Source organism: Hyperoodon ampullatus (genome assembly GCF_949752795.1).
Source record: "Hyperoodon ampullatus genome assembly, chromosome: 1".
Taxonomy (NCBI): Eukaryota; Metazoa; Chordata; class Mammalia; order Artiodactyla; family Ziphiidae; genus Hyperoodon; species Hyperoodon ampullatus.
Genome location: NC_136914.1, coordinates 10021732 through 10038011, shown reverse-complemented (window position 1 = coordinate 10038011; position 16280 = coordinate 10021732). Strand labels below are relative to the sequence as shown.

The 16280-nt window shown below is 40.9% G+C and overlaps 1 protein-coding gene across 1 annotated transcript in view; it reads left to right on the top strand.

Annotated features, from left to right (window-relative positions):
* Positions 1–3728: 3728 nt before the first annotated feature.
* The window catches only part of HHIP (hedgehog interacting protein), a gene marked incomplete at both ends in the record, with an annotated part of 89558 nt that continues 77006 nt past the window's right edge, over positions 3729–16280 (top strand). The window contains 3 exons of the mRNA XM_079709707.1: positions 3729–4007; positions 9732–9924; positions 15827–15983. Of these exons, the coding sequence (XP_079565833.1) occupies positions 3729–4007; positions 9732–9924; positions 15827–15983 (629 nt within the window). The remainder of the gene's footprint in view (positions 4008–9731; positions 9925–15826; positions 15984–16280) is intronic.

Below are 16280 nucleotides of genomic sequence, written 5' to 3'. Positions count from 1 at the left end.
AAACCAATTCGAATATCCAAAATAGTTTTATTTTAAACATTTACCAAATTTAAGTTTTGCTAACTTCTGATACACAGACATGTATATCTACATGACTGTTTATATATGCATATATACATATGTAATTCACATCTATGGTAATATTTTTAGCTCTACCTATGAAATTAATTTCAATTTGGGTCAAATATTTCATCTTTTGCAAGAAACCTAATTTGTTCATGAAAATCTTGAATCCATCCGAGGTAAGGAATAGAATCCCGGGTAGGACTGGGATATGGGAGTGGGGTGGTCAGACATGCCACTAGCCCATACAGGGTGCATTGGTGCAGATTAGAAAAAGGAGCCACATCATCTGGGCAGACACGGCCATGCACCAATAAACTCAGCTTGGTAAGTGGAGCAGGCCTTCAGCTCCCATTCCCTGACGCAGCTGGATGCCTTGCCCTGGGTGCAACTGGCATGTAGGTGGCAGTCCTAGAGGGACGGCTCAGTGATGGTGCAAGCAGAAGATGGTGTTCTGGCCACCCTTGTACAGCTCCATTCCTTGCTAGGCTGATTTAATTTGTCTGGAGGAGGTTGGTCGGGTAGGGGTCTTTTCTTCTCACCACTTCTGATGATTTAGCTGAAGGAGATCTCCCTGATTGAAAAAGTCCATTTTTCAGGTTCAAGCGTGCAGATGTCCATGCAGCCTCCAAGTGGGCTTTCATGGTTTAATCTTAGGAAATAGCCCAGTGTTGATTCTTGATTCCTAAAAAAAAACATGCTGTCGATCTGGCTGTAGATGAGCTTTGCAATTTCCCTCTGCAAAAAACGAATCGGAAGTTAGTTCACTTGTATAACACTGCTTAGTGACTATTTGGAAATTCTATCAGTGGCGCTGAAAATAAATGCAGCTAACTCATCAGTGACCAGATTTATGGACTGTCGTGATGAAGAGTAGATGGGATCCATTCTAGCTCCCATGGATCAAGAAGGAACAAGTCTGTCTCATTTCAATAATCGTTCATAAACTCCATATCTTTAACTTAGGGTCACAGTTTATAACATCTGCATAATTTTTTAAAACCAAAATTAATTTACCTTTAAATGTCCTTAGTCTTTAAGTACGAACCATAAGGAAGGCCTGTTCCAAAACTAAGATGAATTCATCACTTGGGGTGGGAGCTCATAGCACTGAAATAGAATTTTTAAAGGATTTTTTTATTTTGGAAAAACAACATAAAACTGGTGTTTGGGAATAAAGCTTTAGATAGTGGAAAGCAACCTAGATTGGGTCCCTGCTTTTTAAACTACCTAATTAGATGAGATTGTACGAGTGATATAATCTCGATGGGATTCGTTTATAGATTTGTTTATTAAATGAGAGTTTAAAGTCTTAAAGTCTTTATAGCTCTATGATTTTCTTTATATTAAAAAGTCTTCAAAGCAGGAAGAATGTCAGATAAAGCACTCTGTGGGATCAGAAGAAGCATTTGTGATCACAAGCATACAGAAGTCTTGTGTATACAACGGCCCCTGGGAGAAACGTCAAGTAAGTCATAGGGTCCCTACCATGAGCTCAGGTCTGGACTGAATATCTCAGCAGATTCTTCTCAGCTATTCTAATCTGTCACCTCTTTTGGGAAAAACCTAGCTCCACTAGTAAATCCGGGCCCAGGAAGAGAAAGGGGTAGAAGCCTTATCTAGCCACTGCGACCACTTTAACAATAATTAGTTTAATCAGCTATCCACACCCACGGTCACCAACTTTTACATTAGCTTGGTGAAATCTGTGCCTGAAGAATGAAGCAAATCCAAATATGGTGAACGTTCCTCCATTGCCAAAATGAGAAAACGGCCTTATCTCCTCTTCAGAACGCAGCTACCAGAAAGTCAGCTCCCCTGTTAAATACTCAAGTGGGCAGAAAGCACATTTTGTGATGCAGCCCCATAGAGACTCCTCTTGATGTCAACTTGCGGGGATCCAGCCAATGCCAAGTCACCACACTTGATAAGGCACAAATCACTTTAGAAACACCTTCTTTGCGCAGACTTTGTCTAGCGGGGGTGGGGGGAGCGATTTAACTGATTTAGGCACCCGGGATACGTAGCGCATCCCCCTCATCGACGCCTGCAAACCCACTACTAATTTTTCCTCCAGAGGTGATGCCTCTGTGTTTACACCGCTGCGGAAATCTCCCCAGGATTTTTTTTTTTTTTCCATTTAAAATGAATGCTGATTCCAAGGCCAGCTTCTTCTCAGTTCCTCCACCTGGGGCAGGGGAACCTGCGTTCCTGCATTCCCCGGGGAGGCACCAGCGGGGCCCGGCTAAGTTCCAGGGCACAGGTGGGGCCCTCGAACGGAGCGTCCGGGGCCAGCCCGCCCAGGACCCAGGCGAGAGCAACCCTTTCAGGAGGCCCCGACACCCTACCTCACGCACACGCGCTTGTGCCACTCCAAGAGCGCGCGGGACTTAGGCAAGGATGGCTACATCTTCTCGGCACAGTCTTCAAACCACCTCCACGTACTCAGCGGCTTGCAGCATCTGGGCTGCTCCCCCCGCCTCAGTCAGACCCCCAGGAAGATTTTTACCGGTTCGAGCTTCACTTTGGGAATCACCGGGGTCTGGGGAGTCCAAGCGGGCCAGGGGAGGGAAAGGGGCCGGAGAGCTCCCTCCCGCCAACTCCAGCCCACACGGCTCATCCTCCCTCCCGGGAGAGGCGCGGACCGGGACCAGGGCAGGGGAGGCCCTGGAAGGGTCCCATCCCTTCTCGCCTCCCGCAGCCCTCTCTTACTCACTTTCTCTCGGCTCCTCAGCGCGGCCGCCTCACGCCTGGGGTCGCACGGAGGGGCTGCGCGAGGAGCGAGCAGCGGGCGGGGAGCCACCGGGCCGCGCCCCAGTCCCAGGCGGGCCGGCCGGGGGCACCAGGGCCGTGCACGCCCCCACCCGGACGGCGCGGCCAAGCGGGCGCGCGGCGTCCCGCGCCCTCCAGGCTGGCTCCGAGGACTCCGCCGGGCCCTCCCCCTCCGCCCGCCGCCGCCGCCGCCGCCGCCGGCGCGGCCCGCGGCCCCTCCCCACCGCACCCCGGAGGCCGCCGGGGCCGCCCCCTCCCCTCCCCCCAACCCGGGCGGGGGCGCGCGAGCAGCGGTGACGTCAAGGGGCGCGCGGTGGCAGCACCTCCCCGCGCGCTAGTTAAAAAGAAGAAGAAAAGAGGGAACGAAACATGAGAGGCTGTGTGAGAAGCTGCAGCCGCCGGCAGAGGAGACCTCAGCATCATCTAGAGCCCAGCGCTGGCCCTGCCTCCGCCTGCCCCGCCGCCGCCGCCGCCGTTTCTGTTCCTGCTACTACTGTCTCACCTAAACAACTCCCGTTACACGGACAAGTGAACCTCTGTGGCCGTCTTCTCCTCTTCTACCTCCTCCTCTTCCAACTCCTTCCCCTCTTCCCACTCCTCAGCCGCAGCAGAAAGCCCCCCACCCAACTGACACTGGCACCACCGCAAACGGTGTCAACCGCACTTTATCTCGGTCCTCGGGCTCCCCTGAGGCATTGGGCCCATCGCCTCGTCTTTTATTTTTTGCCAAGTTGCATCGCTCTGCATCTTCTCGCCCCCGCCACCTCTCTCTGCCTCTCGAGTGTCCTGCCGCCCCGCAGCCTCCTCCTGGAGCTGCGCCCTAGTGCCCCTGCTGGGCAGTGGCCTTCCCCCGCCATCCTCCCGCGCCCAGCCCCTGCCGCGCGGGGCAGGCGATGCTGAAGATGCTCTCTTTTAAGCTGCTGCTGTTAGCCGTGGCTCTGGGCTTCTTTGAAGGAGATGCTAAGTTTGGGGAAAGAAGCGAAGGGAGCGGAGCGAGGAGGAGAAGGTGCCTGAATGGGAACCCTCCGAAGCGCCTGAAAAGGAGAGAGAGGCGGATGATGTCCCAGCTGGAGCTGCTGAGTGGGGGAGAGATGCTGTGCGGTGGCTTCTACCCTCGGCTGTCCTGCTGCCTGCGGAGTGACAGCCCCGGGCTGGGGCGTCTGGATAGCAAGGTAGGCACGCACCCGCCTCGCAGCCGCGAGACTGGCATACTGGCTGGGTGGGGTGCCTTGTGTCTCCGGCAATGCTGGTGACTGGAAGAGGGGCGAAACTTCTCTGGGGAGTTCTTTTCGATAACTTTTCTAAAGCGCTAGCGTGATTCGTTGTGTGTTCCTCTGGGGTGCGCAGATACCTCTCCCGCCCCCAAGAGTCTCCGGTCGGGATGCTGTGCAAAACTGCCTGTCTCAGAAAAGAGAAGCTTATGTGGTACCCGCATTCTGGGCTGGGTAAATATTTTATAAGAATCGCGATTAACGGTGTGTTTTGGATCGAATCGGGCATTGGTTGCGGTAAAACTGTAAATGAAGGTGGCTGTGGTTTCTGGTTTATTTTTCTAGGGTAAAAAGATTTGTGCAGTTTCTCCACGTGCTCGGTTAGAGAGAGGATTGAATCGTAAAGGATGTTGAAGCACGGTTGGTTTATGATCCCCAACCCCGTCGGGGGGTGTGTGTGTCTTGCATTACAATAGTTAAAGAGCGAAAAGGAACTCCTGGTACTCCAGTTTAGAACCCCAAAATTGGCGAAAGATTTTGCTGGGGCATGTTTATCACGTAAAACCGAGGCGATTCTCCTCCTGTCACGTTTTGTAACATTATAAATTCGGGTTTTCAATGGTAGTTAGTTGTCTAGGAAGATCTTCTCCAGAAACTTGTTTTAGGGGTAATGGCATTTACATTTTCCCGATGTTAATAAGTTTAAACAAATATGAAAATAGTCTTGGTTGGGTGTAAAGACATGCTTATATTTGAGTTTGCAACATCTTTCTTGCCCTGGGTTGCAGTAATGTGTGTTCTCGACTGCATTCCAAGGAAAGACTCCCGGGGATCAGTCATTAACAATCCCTGCGTGTGAAATAAACAATCAGGTGTCTTTGCCCCTCCCTCCCCCATTTTAGGTTTAATTAAGAATTCCTCTGTTACAGCACTGCAGTTGTCAAGGTCTGAGAGACTCTTGGAAAACTTGTGCTTCAGTCTTGCTGGCCCAGGCATTAAAAAAAAAAAAAAAAAAACCCAGGCTGAATCTAATTTTTATGCTCAGTTCACGGTAGATTTCACTCTATTCTCATGTAAACAGCTCCTACGAATCAACATATGTGTCTGGGTGGTATCTCTCACTTTGTTTTGTAACAAAAAGCCATATTGCATCATTTAATTTGCTCAAGTCATGCAAATAGGAAAAAATCAATAGGACAAAAAGGGGTCGACTTATCCTCTTCCCCACTAAACTGCTGCCCACACACAGAGTCCTGTTGCTTATGGCAAAAGAATAACAACAACACCATTGTGTTTGTTAGTTGGTTCACTAATGGGTGAAACTAGAGAACATCATTCTCTTTCAGTCCCCAGCTCTGTCCAAATGTTCATGCCTTTTGAGGGAGCATTTGTCCAACTCCCTCTATTCCCAGCTGAGTGAGAACTGTCTTGCTGCAGGTTTTCAGCTGTAACTCTCTCTTTATTCTTACCACATGCAGCAGTAGTCTGAGATTCAGGGAACAGATATTCCCGCATTTTGTTCCAAACAGTGTCATTAAGCTCCTGTGTTGTAATTGAATTAAAGTACAAAATCGCTACATTCACATCAGCTCCAGGGTTTTTACCAGGAGCCGGACAGAACCAGGAAATTGAGAGAAAGGATTCGAAATATTTGGCATTAAGCCTCCCCGTGTGCGATATACGCTACGAATATACCAATGATCCGCAGACCCCTGCAATACTGAGCTCTTCCAGGTACAGGAGGAGTGAAAACTTTTTCTTAACTGAATGTAGTGGGGAGCTGGGGGCGGGGGTGGGTGGAGCTGAGACTGAGGGGAGTTATAACCCTTAAGAGAAATTATATAAATTTTTTTAAAGAAATCATTCTTTAGGAATCATTCTGCCACGTTAGCTATCCACATTCCTTTCCATTTTATGTGCTTCCAATCTCCAACAAACCCCTACTCATTTGGAAAATGTGTCTGAATTAAATCTGGTACACTAGACTTTGCTGGTTCCATTACGAGTGGTTTATAAGCCAACAATACTCAAATTGTTCCAATCAGGGATTTGATATAGTTATGCATATGAATTCTTGACCCATGTTAGTTCTCAAGTTTTAATAGTTTTTAAAACATGTTATTTTATAATAAACTTCAGTGTTTCCCTTTTTTCCCCCTAAGCCTTCCTGGCTTATAATATATGTTAGGGTCTTATTTCATAATGTGTGTGCAGGAGAGATGATGGCTATTTGAAAGGGCCCTTTTTTTGTTCATGAAAAAATAAAATTTTCCCCAGAAAGGTTTCTGCAACTTTTCAAGAAACTACAGGAGTAGCTTTTTCCTAAGTGAAGAAACTTCATAGACAAATAGATAGTAGCAAACTGGGTAGAATATTGATCATGCTTAGCTGTACGATTAAGTCCAGTTTCCAGGCTAACCCATTTTCTTTAATATGTAATGAACCATTGAATGTAATTGAGTTCAGTTCTTTAGCCATGGTATTATTCTTCTAAGTTATTCTATATTTTCATTTCTTTGTATATTTTCATAGTTTTCTGTACTGTAACAAGATGGTTAACTACTGTTACAAATAAGTACTGCCAATATCTAGGAAGTTATATTGTCTTAGCAATATTTTTGCAGCTCCTAAATACAAGATGCTAAAAGGATCTAATTCCCATTAGCCAAATTGAATCTGCAACCAACTGAAATACCCCCATTTCTAAAACTTAACTTGTAGCCACAGAGGCATAGAAGCTCTCTCTACCTTGGGTGGTTTCACAGCCAAAGCTGTCAAGGAATGGGTGAAAAGTAATTGTTTTCAAGTGTGCCCTTTTACAATCATTTGTTTGCTCTGGCTCTTTCAGGGACAAAGGCTATTGTTGAACACATCCAACTAAACAAATAACTCATCCTGGGGTCCCTTTAACAGCTGCCTTAGTACAATGATCTATTTACATATTAGCCTAAAATTGAAACTGAACTCTTTAATGACATAATCCAGCACCACAGTCCAGAGACGCATGTGTTCTACCCAACAGCTGAACAACCTTGTAGGCATATGAGTTTTAGAAATAACTTTTTGTGTACCAAGTGATCTTAAGGCGTCATCTTAATATACTGTCCCGTATTTTCTCCTTTTGCCCCTCATGGAACCCATGTGGGTGCCTTTTTATCCTCTCTCTTTAGTTACTTGATAAATAAAAGGAAATACAGAAGGTCTCTGTCACCCATTTTACTATTTGTTGATAAACTGTAGTTGTAGGCCACGCTTCACTGTGTATTCCAGGATTTATCTTACCTTCCTTGTATGGATTTTACTTGCATGTGGCTGAAGATTAGAGGATGACCTGCCAGATGTTATAAATTAGTCAGCCACAGCCACAATCATTACTAGGCACACTGTAATAATGATTCGAAGTTTTACATGATTTCCAAAGTATATTTAGTTTAAACCGCTATAATTTGATGGTTTCGTATATGGCTTTTAAAAATTGAAACAGGATATTAGCTTAAATTTCTTCCTAAGATTGATGACATTGTCAGACATAAAGTTAAGGGCCTGTATAGACACAGACACTTCGGCAAAAAAGAAGAAAAAAATACCCTACACACAGCAGCACTCATCTGTCTAAAACAGCGCTGCAGCTTGGGCTGAGTCAGTTTAATTGACTTCAGTAAGACTATTGGTTCATTGAAACCAAAGCCAGAATGATGGCTCTATCTATCTTCAAATAGGTATTTACACTGCAGACCTCACACAGAGCAAAATGTTACCATCCTGCTGGGTTGGAACAGCATGAAACTTTACAAAGAATAATATTATACTTGATTTCAGATAATTTATTGAATCCTATTTCTGCACTTTTGATGAGAGATCTTGTGGCCAGGACACATTCCAAAAATTGTAAAAGACAAAATTCTTGAGGCCCTAAAATCAAGCTCTTCCTGGATAGCAGCTGGGAGAGTATATGGGGATCATTTTATTTCAGCTATAAAAAAATCGAAGCATGCATGTTCTCCATAAAACCAAAGGTAATTACATTCCAGTTTTTCAGCCAGCAAAAGCGGTGGCTTCAGCATCCTGCAGTTGTTTTGTTCTTAGTGGACTGCTGTATGATAAACAAACAGAACAAAGTTGAACAGTATTAATATTGAATAGATCTGGTGAGGTCTGCCAGAGTATGGACAACAAAAGACATTTAAAACATTCTTGGAATGCAAATTCTAAGTGTCTGGTGTATGTTTCCCCTTAGAAAACTTTAACCATTTAAGCTATTGTCATTTAAATAAATTGATAAAAACCAAAATGCAAACATAATTGTGATTAATAACTTTTCTGAATATTGTAGATAGTTACGACTCATCATATTTATACACATATATATTTTTTCCAAAACAGGGTAGCTTCTATTGGACTTTTAAAATTTCAGCATGCCTTGTATTCAACAATTTTTTTTAGTTGCTTTGCTCTTTCAGATCCAAATTTTGTGATCACTTAGAGTATCTTTATCCTAAAAAATAGAAGCCATATGATTCACTCAATTTACTCAAATTAGAATCTCAACTTAAGAATGAAATATTTGCTTTAAGCAGTGATCTAGAGTTTAAAATGTTAATTTCAGTTCTTAGTTCTAAAGAAATAATTAAGTATAAACATAGTTATATAAACTGGGAAAACATAAAATTCAATCCCATTATGGTGTTTTTTAACACCATATGGTGTTTTTTAATATGAAAAATCAATGCTTAATTTAGACAGCACTACATTTCACATCTCAAATATTGTGCTGATATTCTATATTTATTAGAGGAGGTCCTGAAGTCAGGTTCTTAAAGTTAGTACTAGACACTGAAACCTATTTTATCTGCAAATTACTAACCTCAATGAATCAGTAACTCTCAAATTAGTCTTATTGATATAAAAACATAATAATACTGTATAAACAAAGATAAAAGTATGCCCTTTTTCATTGAAACTCACTAAATACTATACAAAATCACTTTTATTAAACTCTTGTGTTTTTCATGTATATAACATACCTGAGGAACTAGTTAGAAAATTTTTCCTGGCTAAAATACAATGAATAATAAAAATTGGTCTTAAACCTGTTTGACTCAGCTTCAGGTATTATTTTTATAGAACATGAAAGGGCGATATTTCCCCCCACTTTAGAAAACTTTCCCTATGCAATCTGTATATTGAAAATTAATTAAAATGAGAACAATGTAATTCAAGTAATATCTTTGAGAATGTCGTTAGGAATTTCAGAAGTGAAATAGATTTTTACCCAAGACACAAATAAGCCATGTCTTAACAGTTGCTTTACATACAGTTGGATAAAGGTATTTGGAGTTTTAAAGTTAAATTATCAGTCAGTGTATACTTTGAGGCAGAGTAAGAAAAAGGGTTAAAGAATCTATACATAATTGTCATTTAATTTTTCACACCTGAAGGACAGATAAACAGACTTGGATTTGCAAGAGTAAGAAGCATGTCTGTGCATCCCTACCCTTTGCCCTCCCATCCCAACCCAAGAGACTGCACTTGTGTCCTTATAAAGGCATACTGTATTGTGACTTGGTGATTCTTTGCAGACAAAAGCTAAATGACACTTTTCTCTTTCCATGATGACCAAAAAACATAACTAAACCTAACTTCATGGAACTAAAAAGAAGTTTGTTTCTGATTTATGGCTTTCAGATGTTTTCTGTTACCAACAACACAGAATGCGGGAAGTTACTGGAGGAAGTCAAATGTGCACTTTGCTCTCCACATTCTCAGAGCCTGTTCCTCTCACCTGAGACAGAATCCTTGGAAAGAGACCTGGCCCTTCCCCTGCTCTGCAAAGACTATTGCAAAGAATTCTTTTACACTTGCCGAGGCCATGTTCCAGGTAAAAATAGATACATTAAATCAACTCCTGCAGAATAGCTTTCCAAGATACCTGTTCCTAAATGCTTGCTTAGGAGAGTGTAACATGTATCTGCCTTTCACAGTATCTATTTTTACCTCATAATGAACTGTTCCAAACTTGGAACCTTTGATTGCTGCTAAAATTGCTGCTGTCATTTCAGCCTACAAACAATACATTGTTTTGTTGAAGTGTTTAACATTTCTTGTTAAATGGATAATACAGCTGGTAATCTTGACACACTCTGGATTATCAGCACAAATTTCTTGTTGGTGTCGTTAGTCATCAGCGCTGATATCAAGACAGCTTCCCCTTCTACACAGCTGATACATAAGTGCAGATTGTCCACCGACTTTTAAGGTAGTTCCTTAAATAAAGGCCCCCAAAAGTAACACCTTACAAAGCACTTTCATATATAATGACTAATTTGCTCCTCATAAACCCTGTGAGGTAGATAGGAAAGGTCTGGTCATTTCCATTTGACAGATGAGGAAAACTGAGCCTCAGGAGAAGTTAAAGGCCATAACCAAACTTGTACTATGAGAAAGTGATAGGCTAAAAGAAGTTCAAGTTCTTATGCTTATAATGTCCCAGATATACCTGGTCACTATCATCTTTTGGACCCTAATAAACATATAGGCTCTTGGGCATTGATTAATTTTACCATCAGAAGCTTGTAAACCTTGGTGGTTGTTGCTTTAGGTTGGAAGAATCAACATAGAGGTAGAACCGAATTTAACGAGACCGATTCTGTTTAGTTAGGCAGTGTCACACACAAACAAATCTACTGAAACTAACAGTTTATAAAACTCAATGGCACTGAAGGACAAGACAAGCTTTAAGAACTGTAGGATGCACTTGGAGAATTTTTTTTTACTGCCATGCACATTTTACTTTTTTCTCTGACCCAGAAAAGTGTAGATTTTTGTATTTTTTATAGAGCTCTCTTAATAGCCTAAGAAAACATTTTGACTAGGGTTGCTTGCTTCCTTTGGTGTACCATAACAAGTATCTAAACCCATTCAATGTGAAAATATTATTATTATTTTTTAAACTATAGCCATGTTTCTAAGGCTTTCCTTAAACCAGCTGTTTCTTTCTCTTTATCACATTCCCCAAAGCAAAGTAGAATAGGTCACGGTTGCCTAGATGGCCTGCCGAGAAGCGATAACAGATTAGGTCCCATAAAGTTTTGCTGCAAATTTCCAGTCTGGAAGGTTTGCCTTTACCACTATAAATTGAAAATGGTATTGACAGTGGACATTTTTATCTACCTTTATCTACTTGCGATAAATACCACTAGGCTGGATTTAGAGACTCATGTGTAAGGTGCTTCCTATATTTGAAGGTATTTTAGCTTCCAGAACAAACAAAAAAAAGCAATATCCACTGAAAGAGAGAGCACAGCAAACAACTCAGGAGCCAGAGCTGCAAGCACCTCACTCCCCAGATCAACATATGTGGTGACGAATGACAAATTTATTTTTCTACAAAGTTTGTATATATGTAAAACTGCTGAAGTGCATCAAGATGTCAAGTGCTTTTGGTGGCCACCCAGGCTGCCTTGAAAGATAACCAGATGAAAGCTCCACTCCAGTGGTGGCTGGAGCAGCAAGGGTACTTTTCAGGGCCAGGCCAGCAGTCTTTAGCAACGAGCAGAGGGGGCTTCCTCTGCATCCATCAAATGCTAATAATTGCTCTAAATACTTGTCCCAAAAGTGAGCTGTAATAACACACTCTTTGTGTTACTTAGGTTGATCAATTTGTTAGCCAGACTGATCCTTGGCACGTAGGTTACCATTTTCTAAAGTATGATGAATCAGATGATAATCCTCTCCACAGCCCTGGCCCCCAGCAGAGAAGGCTCTTTAGAATTCTAGAACACTCGTTTTTCAGAAATTGCTCAAAATTTGTAATAATTTCACCTTCTTAAGTCTATTTAATGACATGGATTGCCTTTCTCCAGAGTTCAAATTTGTAAAAAACAGCTACTTCGTGATTCTTTTATTTTTATTTTTTTACTATCCTCATTGTTAGCCTCATCTTTCTGCAAATCAAAAACATGAAGAGGAAGGGACCTTAAGGGTTGTAGTTTGCTAAGAGAAGGGAACTGCTGAAAGGGGTTGAAAGAGAGAAAATAATTCTAGAGACATCTTCCTTTCTTCCCCCACTGCCCAATACGTAAAGAATTAAACACATAAACGGTCTATCCCTTTGCTTCACCCTCTTGGCTTTAAGAAAGTGCCACTCACTTTGGGATACACGTATACCTGAAAGACAGCTACTCTCTAGAAACTTTAATTCAGAAACATTCATGGTCTGCTTATTTCCACAAAAATGAAAAAAGGAAGTTAAAAATCACTACAGTGAGGATACACTAGAGTTTTATTAATCATAATATTCTCCTGTTGTGACTTTACTTAGGGAGATAAACTCTTAAAACTTCTAAAACAAATACCCAAATTTCATTAAAAAAAAAAAAAAACACAGGAACTCTATTCTCAATACCATGGGTCTTTTGCCTGAATTACGAGGAACAGAGGAGATGCTTTGCTGTTCACTAAACGATGACCTAATAACTACCCTCTGTGGAAAGGATAGGAAAGGACATCTCTGGGCCTTGCTTCTCCCTTTATACTTGTTATCATAGTGATTTTTATCACTCTTGGACCATGATATCTCATCTGTAGGTTATGGTAGTGTGAAATATCTGTCTGTGCACAATTAGTTCAATTGATTTAATCCCATTGCTAAAGAGGCCAAGGTCAAGAATTTGATTCCACTGAGTTTCTCGAGTCCACAGCCACTCCTGACCGAGTCAGATATCTTACACGTGTGTCTCATCAGTGCCCAAGAGAGCAAACCAGAGCGGATATATGAATACACCAATGTCTACTCCCTCTGCTAGAAAATGCTCTCTAGTGCAAGCCTTACAGATGGTAGGGTTTTTTCATTTTTTCCTTATCATGATGAACAGCATATATACTGAGGAAAAAATAACTTTTCTGTAGCATACATGCTCAGAGAAAAGCTAAAGCTTAGAAAACTGCACAGAGAATATTTATTTACATGTCAGTATTTTATAGGGTGCTTTGTGGTATAGTGGGACTGGGTTTATGATCCAGGAGAAGAGTTACATTTCCAAAACATTTGATAAATTATCAGGAGTTATAAAAAAATTACAGCTGCTGGAATCATCAGTGTACTTCCATTGTTAGTGGGCTTCATCATATTATGATGATCCAGGGTGAGCTGCACACCTTCAGTAAAATGCTCTTCAGTGTTTCCTTCCAAACAGAAGGGTACCATTCGGTAAATTATATCTTCCCTGACAATAAATGTTAACCCCATGTCCTGAAACCAGATCTCTTTGAGTTCTTCACAGGAAAATATATCTTACTCATCCCTGCTTATAAAATCAGGTCATTTAAGGTAAAGTCCTAACAAAAGTATTAGATGTTTCCATTCAAAGTAACATCATTGTCAGAAAAATGCCCGGATTTTTATGCAAAAGTCTTCTGAGTTGGCTCCCTTCTTCCCACTTAGATTGTTCAGTTTGTCTCAATACTGTAAAAAGCTCGGAATAATTCATTGTTAACATTCTGGTTTTGTTTTGTTTTGTTTTGTTTAATTTGCTAAGAGAGCATAGTATCTCTGGAGCGACAGAGTTTATGAATCTGTACTCATTCATCTTCAGATGTTCCATTCGAAAATGATTTCTCATTTCCTCATGTTTGTCCCCAGCTAATAATTCCTTATAAAATGGAATTAGCCACCGGCATTGTTCATTAATTTCCCCTTAAGATGGTATTGGTTTGCAGACTGTAATGCTGGAAAACAGATATTTTTTTAAAAAGCAAACTCAAAATTTCCTCTGAATTGCACTTTGGAATTTTTCTGTGACCCCTGCAGGCAAATAATCACATTAAAACAAAAGTTCTCCTTCACACATTCAGTTATAAATAGATCCGTAGTATGACAGTCTTCCTGCATGCATCAGATTGACATGGAGAACTCCCTGCATGAAGGTAAATATATATAGATATGTAGATATCTATATATCTCTATATATTTATATATAAAACACCTAGCCCCCCAAAACTTCTAGCCCCAAACTGTGAAAAGTCTGATTTAGCAACTCAGTTTTCCTTCTCTTCTTTTTACCTCAAACAGAATTATTTCACACTACCAGGCAGTTTTCATCTGATGCTTAGCCATTAAAGAATGGAGGAGAAAAGTTATCTTTTGCAAACAGTGAATTGCGGAAGATGAGTAAAAGCTGTTGCAGCCGTCATTGCTCTCCCCAATTTCTAATTCCTGGATTTTTTCAAAGAAAGATGGCCTCCTCCCCAGCTGACAGCCTCCTTGCCTCCTTCCCAGTTCTGCCCACCTCCCCAACAACACACACACACACACTCCCAAGGACATCTGCTTTTACTTGCCAGTTTCCCGAAGACAAGATGTTTCCCAGTAGTTGAGTCAGATATTGGCCTTGAAGAGTTTGTCTCAGAAATTTAGGGGTCATCCATTTCACCCAAAAGTTAGGTCAAAATGTATATTATATTTTAACCACCTGGGACCCACGGATTCCAAGATTAGCTTTAGGTTTGAGGGGACCTAGGTCAAGCTCACAGAAAATCAACTTTTTAGGGTCTTTCATGTTCCATTGATGTGCCTCACTTGGTTGTCCCCAAATTCTTGTTCTTGCAAATCCTTGCAAACTTGCATCCATTATACAACTTCTAAACCTCACCTGAGTTACCAGGTGCCTTTGTTACAAAACTGATTGGGAGTATAATAATCTAATTTGTTAGGTAAAAATCAAGACCTTGAGCATAATTAAAGGTATGAAACCAGAAGCAGGAATTTTGGACATCATATAAAGTCAACTCTGATAGCAACATCATATTTTAATAGCAAAATCATCAGAATATGGAAGTGAATCTGATTAATTAATATGCCCTCCCCCCAATAAAACCCTACCTTATTAATTCAAATTGTAAAAGAAATGTCTAAATTTTTTTTGTAATAGGACCTTCTTTCTTATTCAACTTTTTATTTGATAAAAATTCTTACTATGTAAGAAATGAAAAAAAAAGGTCTTTCACATCCTTTTAAGTCTACTCTGCATTTTTGTTTTGGCTCGTTTTAATATTTTTTTCATTGAGGGGTAGTGTGTCAGCTATTCTGCTTGAGAATATTGAAAGGATATCTTAAAGAAAATTTTTGTATTATAAAATAATCATTGTCTCCAGTAAGTGAGCAAGAAAAAGGCACCAACACATTTGAATATAGAGCCTCTGTTACTGGCATCAATTCATTGCTTGATCAATGCAGGGAGTCAGTCATTTACTGTAGCATATAATGAATGACCTTGGGATAGTAGCTAATTTATTATTTAATCATATATGAGTGACAATACAATAAGAATTGTAAAATGAGCCAAACTGCCTCCCGATGGTCTATCTCTTTCCTGATCGCAATTTGTTCTTCTTAGGAATAGTACTGTGGGAGAAAAGTGCTGAATAGTAATCAGATGAGCTTGAAAGTACAACATACGGTAACCAGGGAGGCTTGAAAATAGAGTCAATGCAATAACAAGATTAATGCTGTGTTCGTATCAATTCTGTTTCATATGAGCCTTTTAAGACATCCAATACAATATCATTTCACTTTTACTGCAATTTTTAAATTTTGGTTAAAAAAGAAATGGAAATCCCAAGCCAAAAAATATGTTCTTCTTACCTTTTGGTTTTTGTCTATATATTTCCCTAGAATATTCATATAGTTCCTAAAAAATTCTTTACCTATATTTTGTCTTTCAAATGTGCTGTTTTTACCATGACACTAAATATTTCTAAGGCGTCCTTTTACATTTTTAAAGGTTTCCTTCAAACTACTGCTGATGAGTTTTGCTTTTACTATGCAAGAAAAGATGGTGGCTTGTGCTTTCCAGATTTTCCAAGAAAACAAATCAGAGGACCAGCATCTAACTACTTGGACCAGATGGAAGAATATGACAAAGTGGAAGAGATCAGCAGGTTCATAAAGATAAATGTTCTTTAATCTTAAAAAAAAAAAAAAAGAAAGAAAAAACCCGACAAGTCTTGTGGTTTTAACAATGAGTCAACTGGCTATGCTCATGTCCAGCAGCTATATCCTCCAGATGCTTTTTGTTTTCTTTTTGGTAGTTTGCTTCTCTAAAATCACATTCGCTTAAATACTTTTAATGTTGAGACTACTAATCTTCTGTTATGAGCTTGGCTTCTCTCTGATTCATGGGAATTTTATGAGTATAGTTTTAAACTTGAATTTTATGATAGTTGTTAGCTTATGGC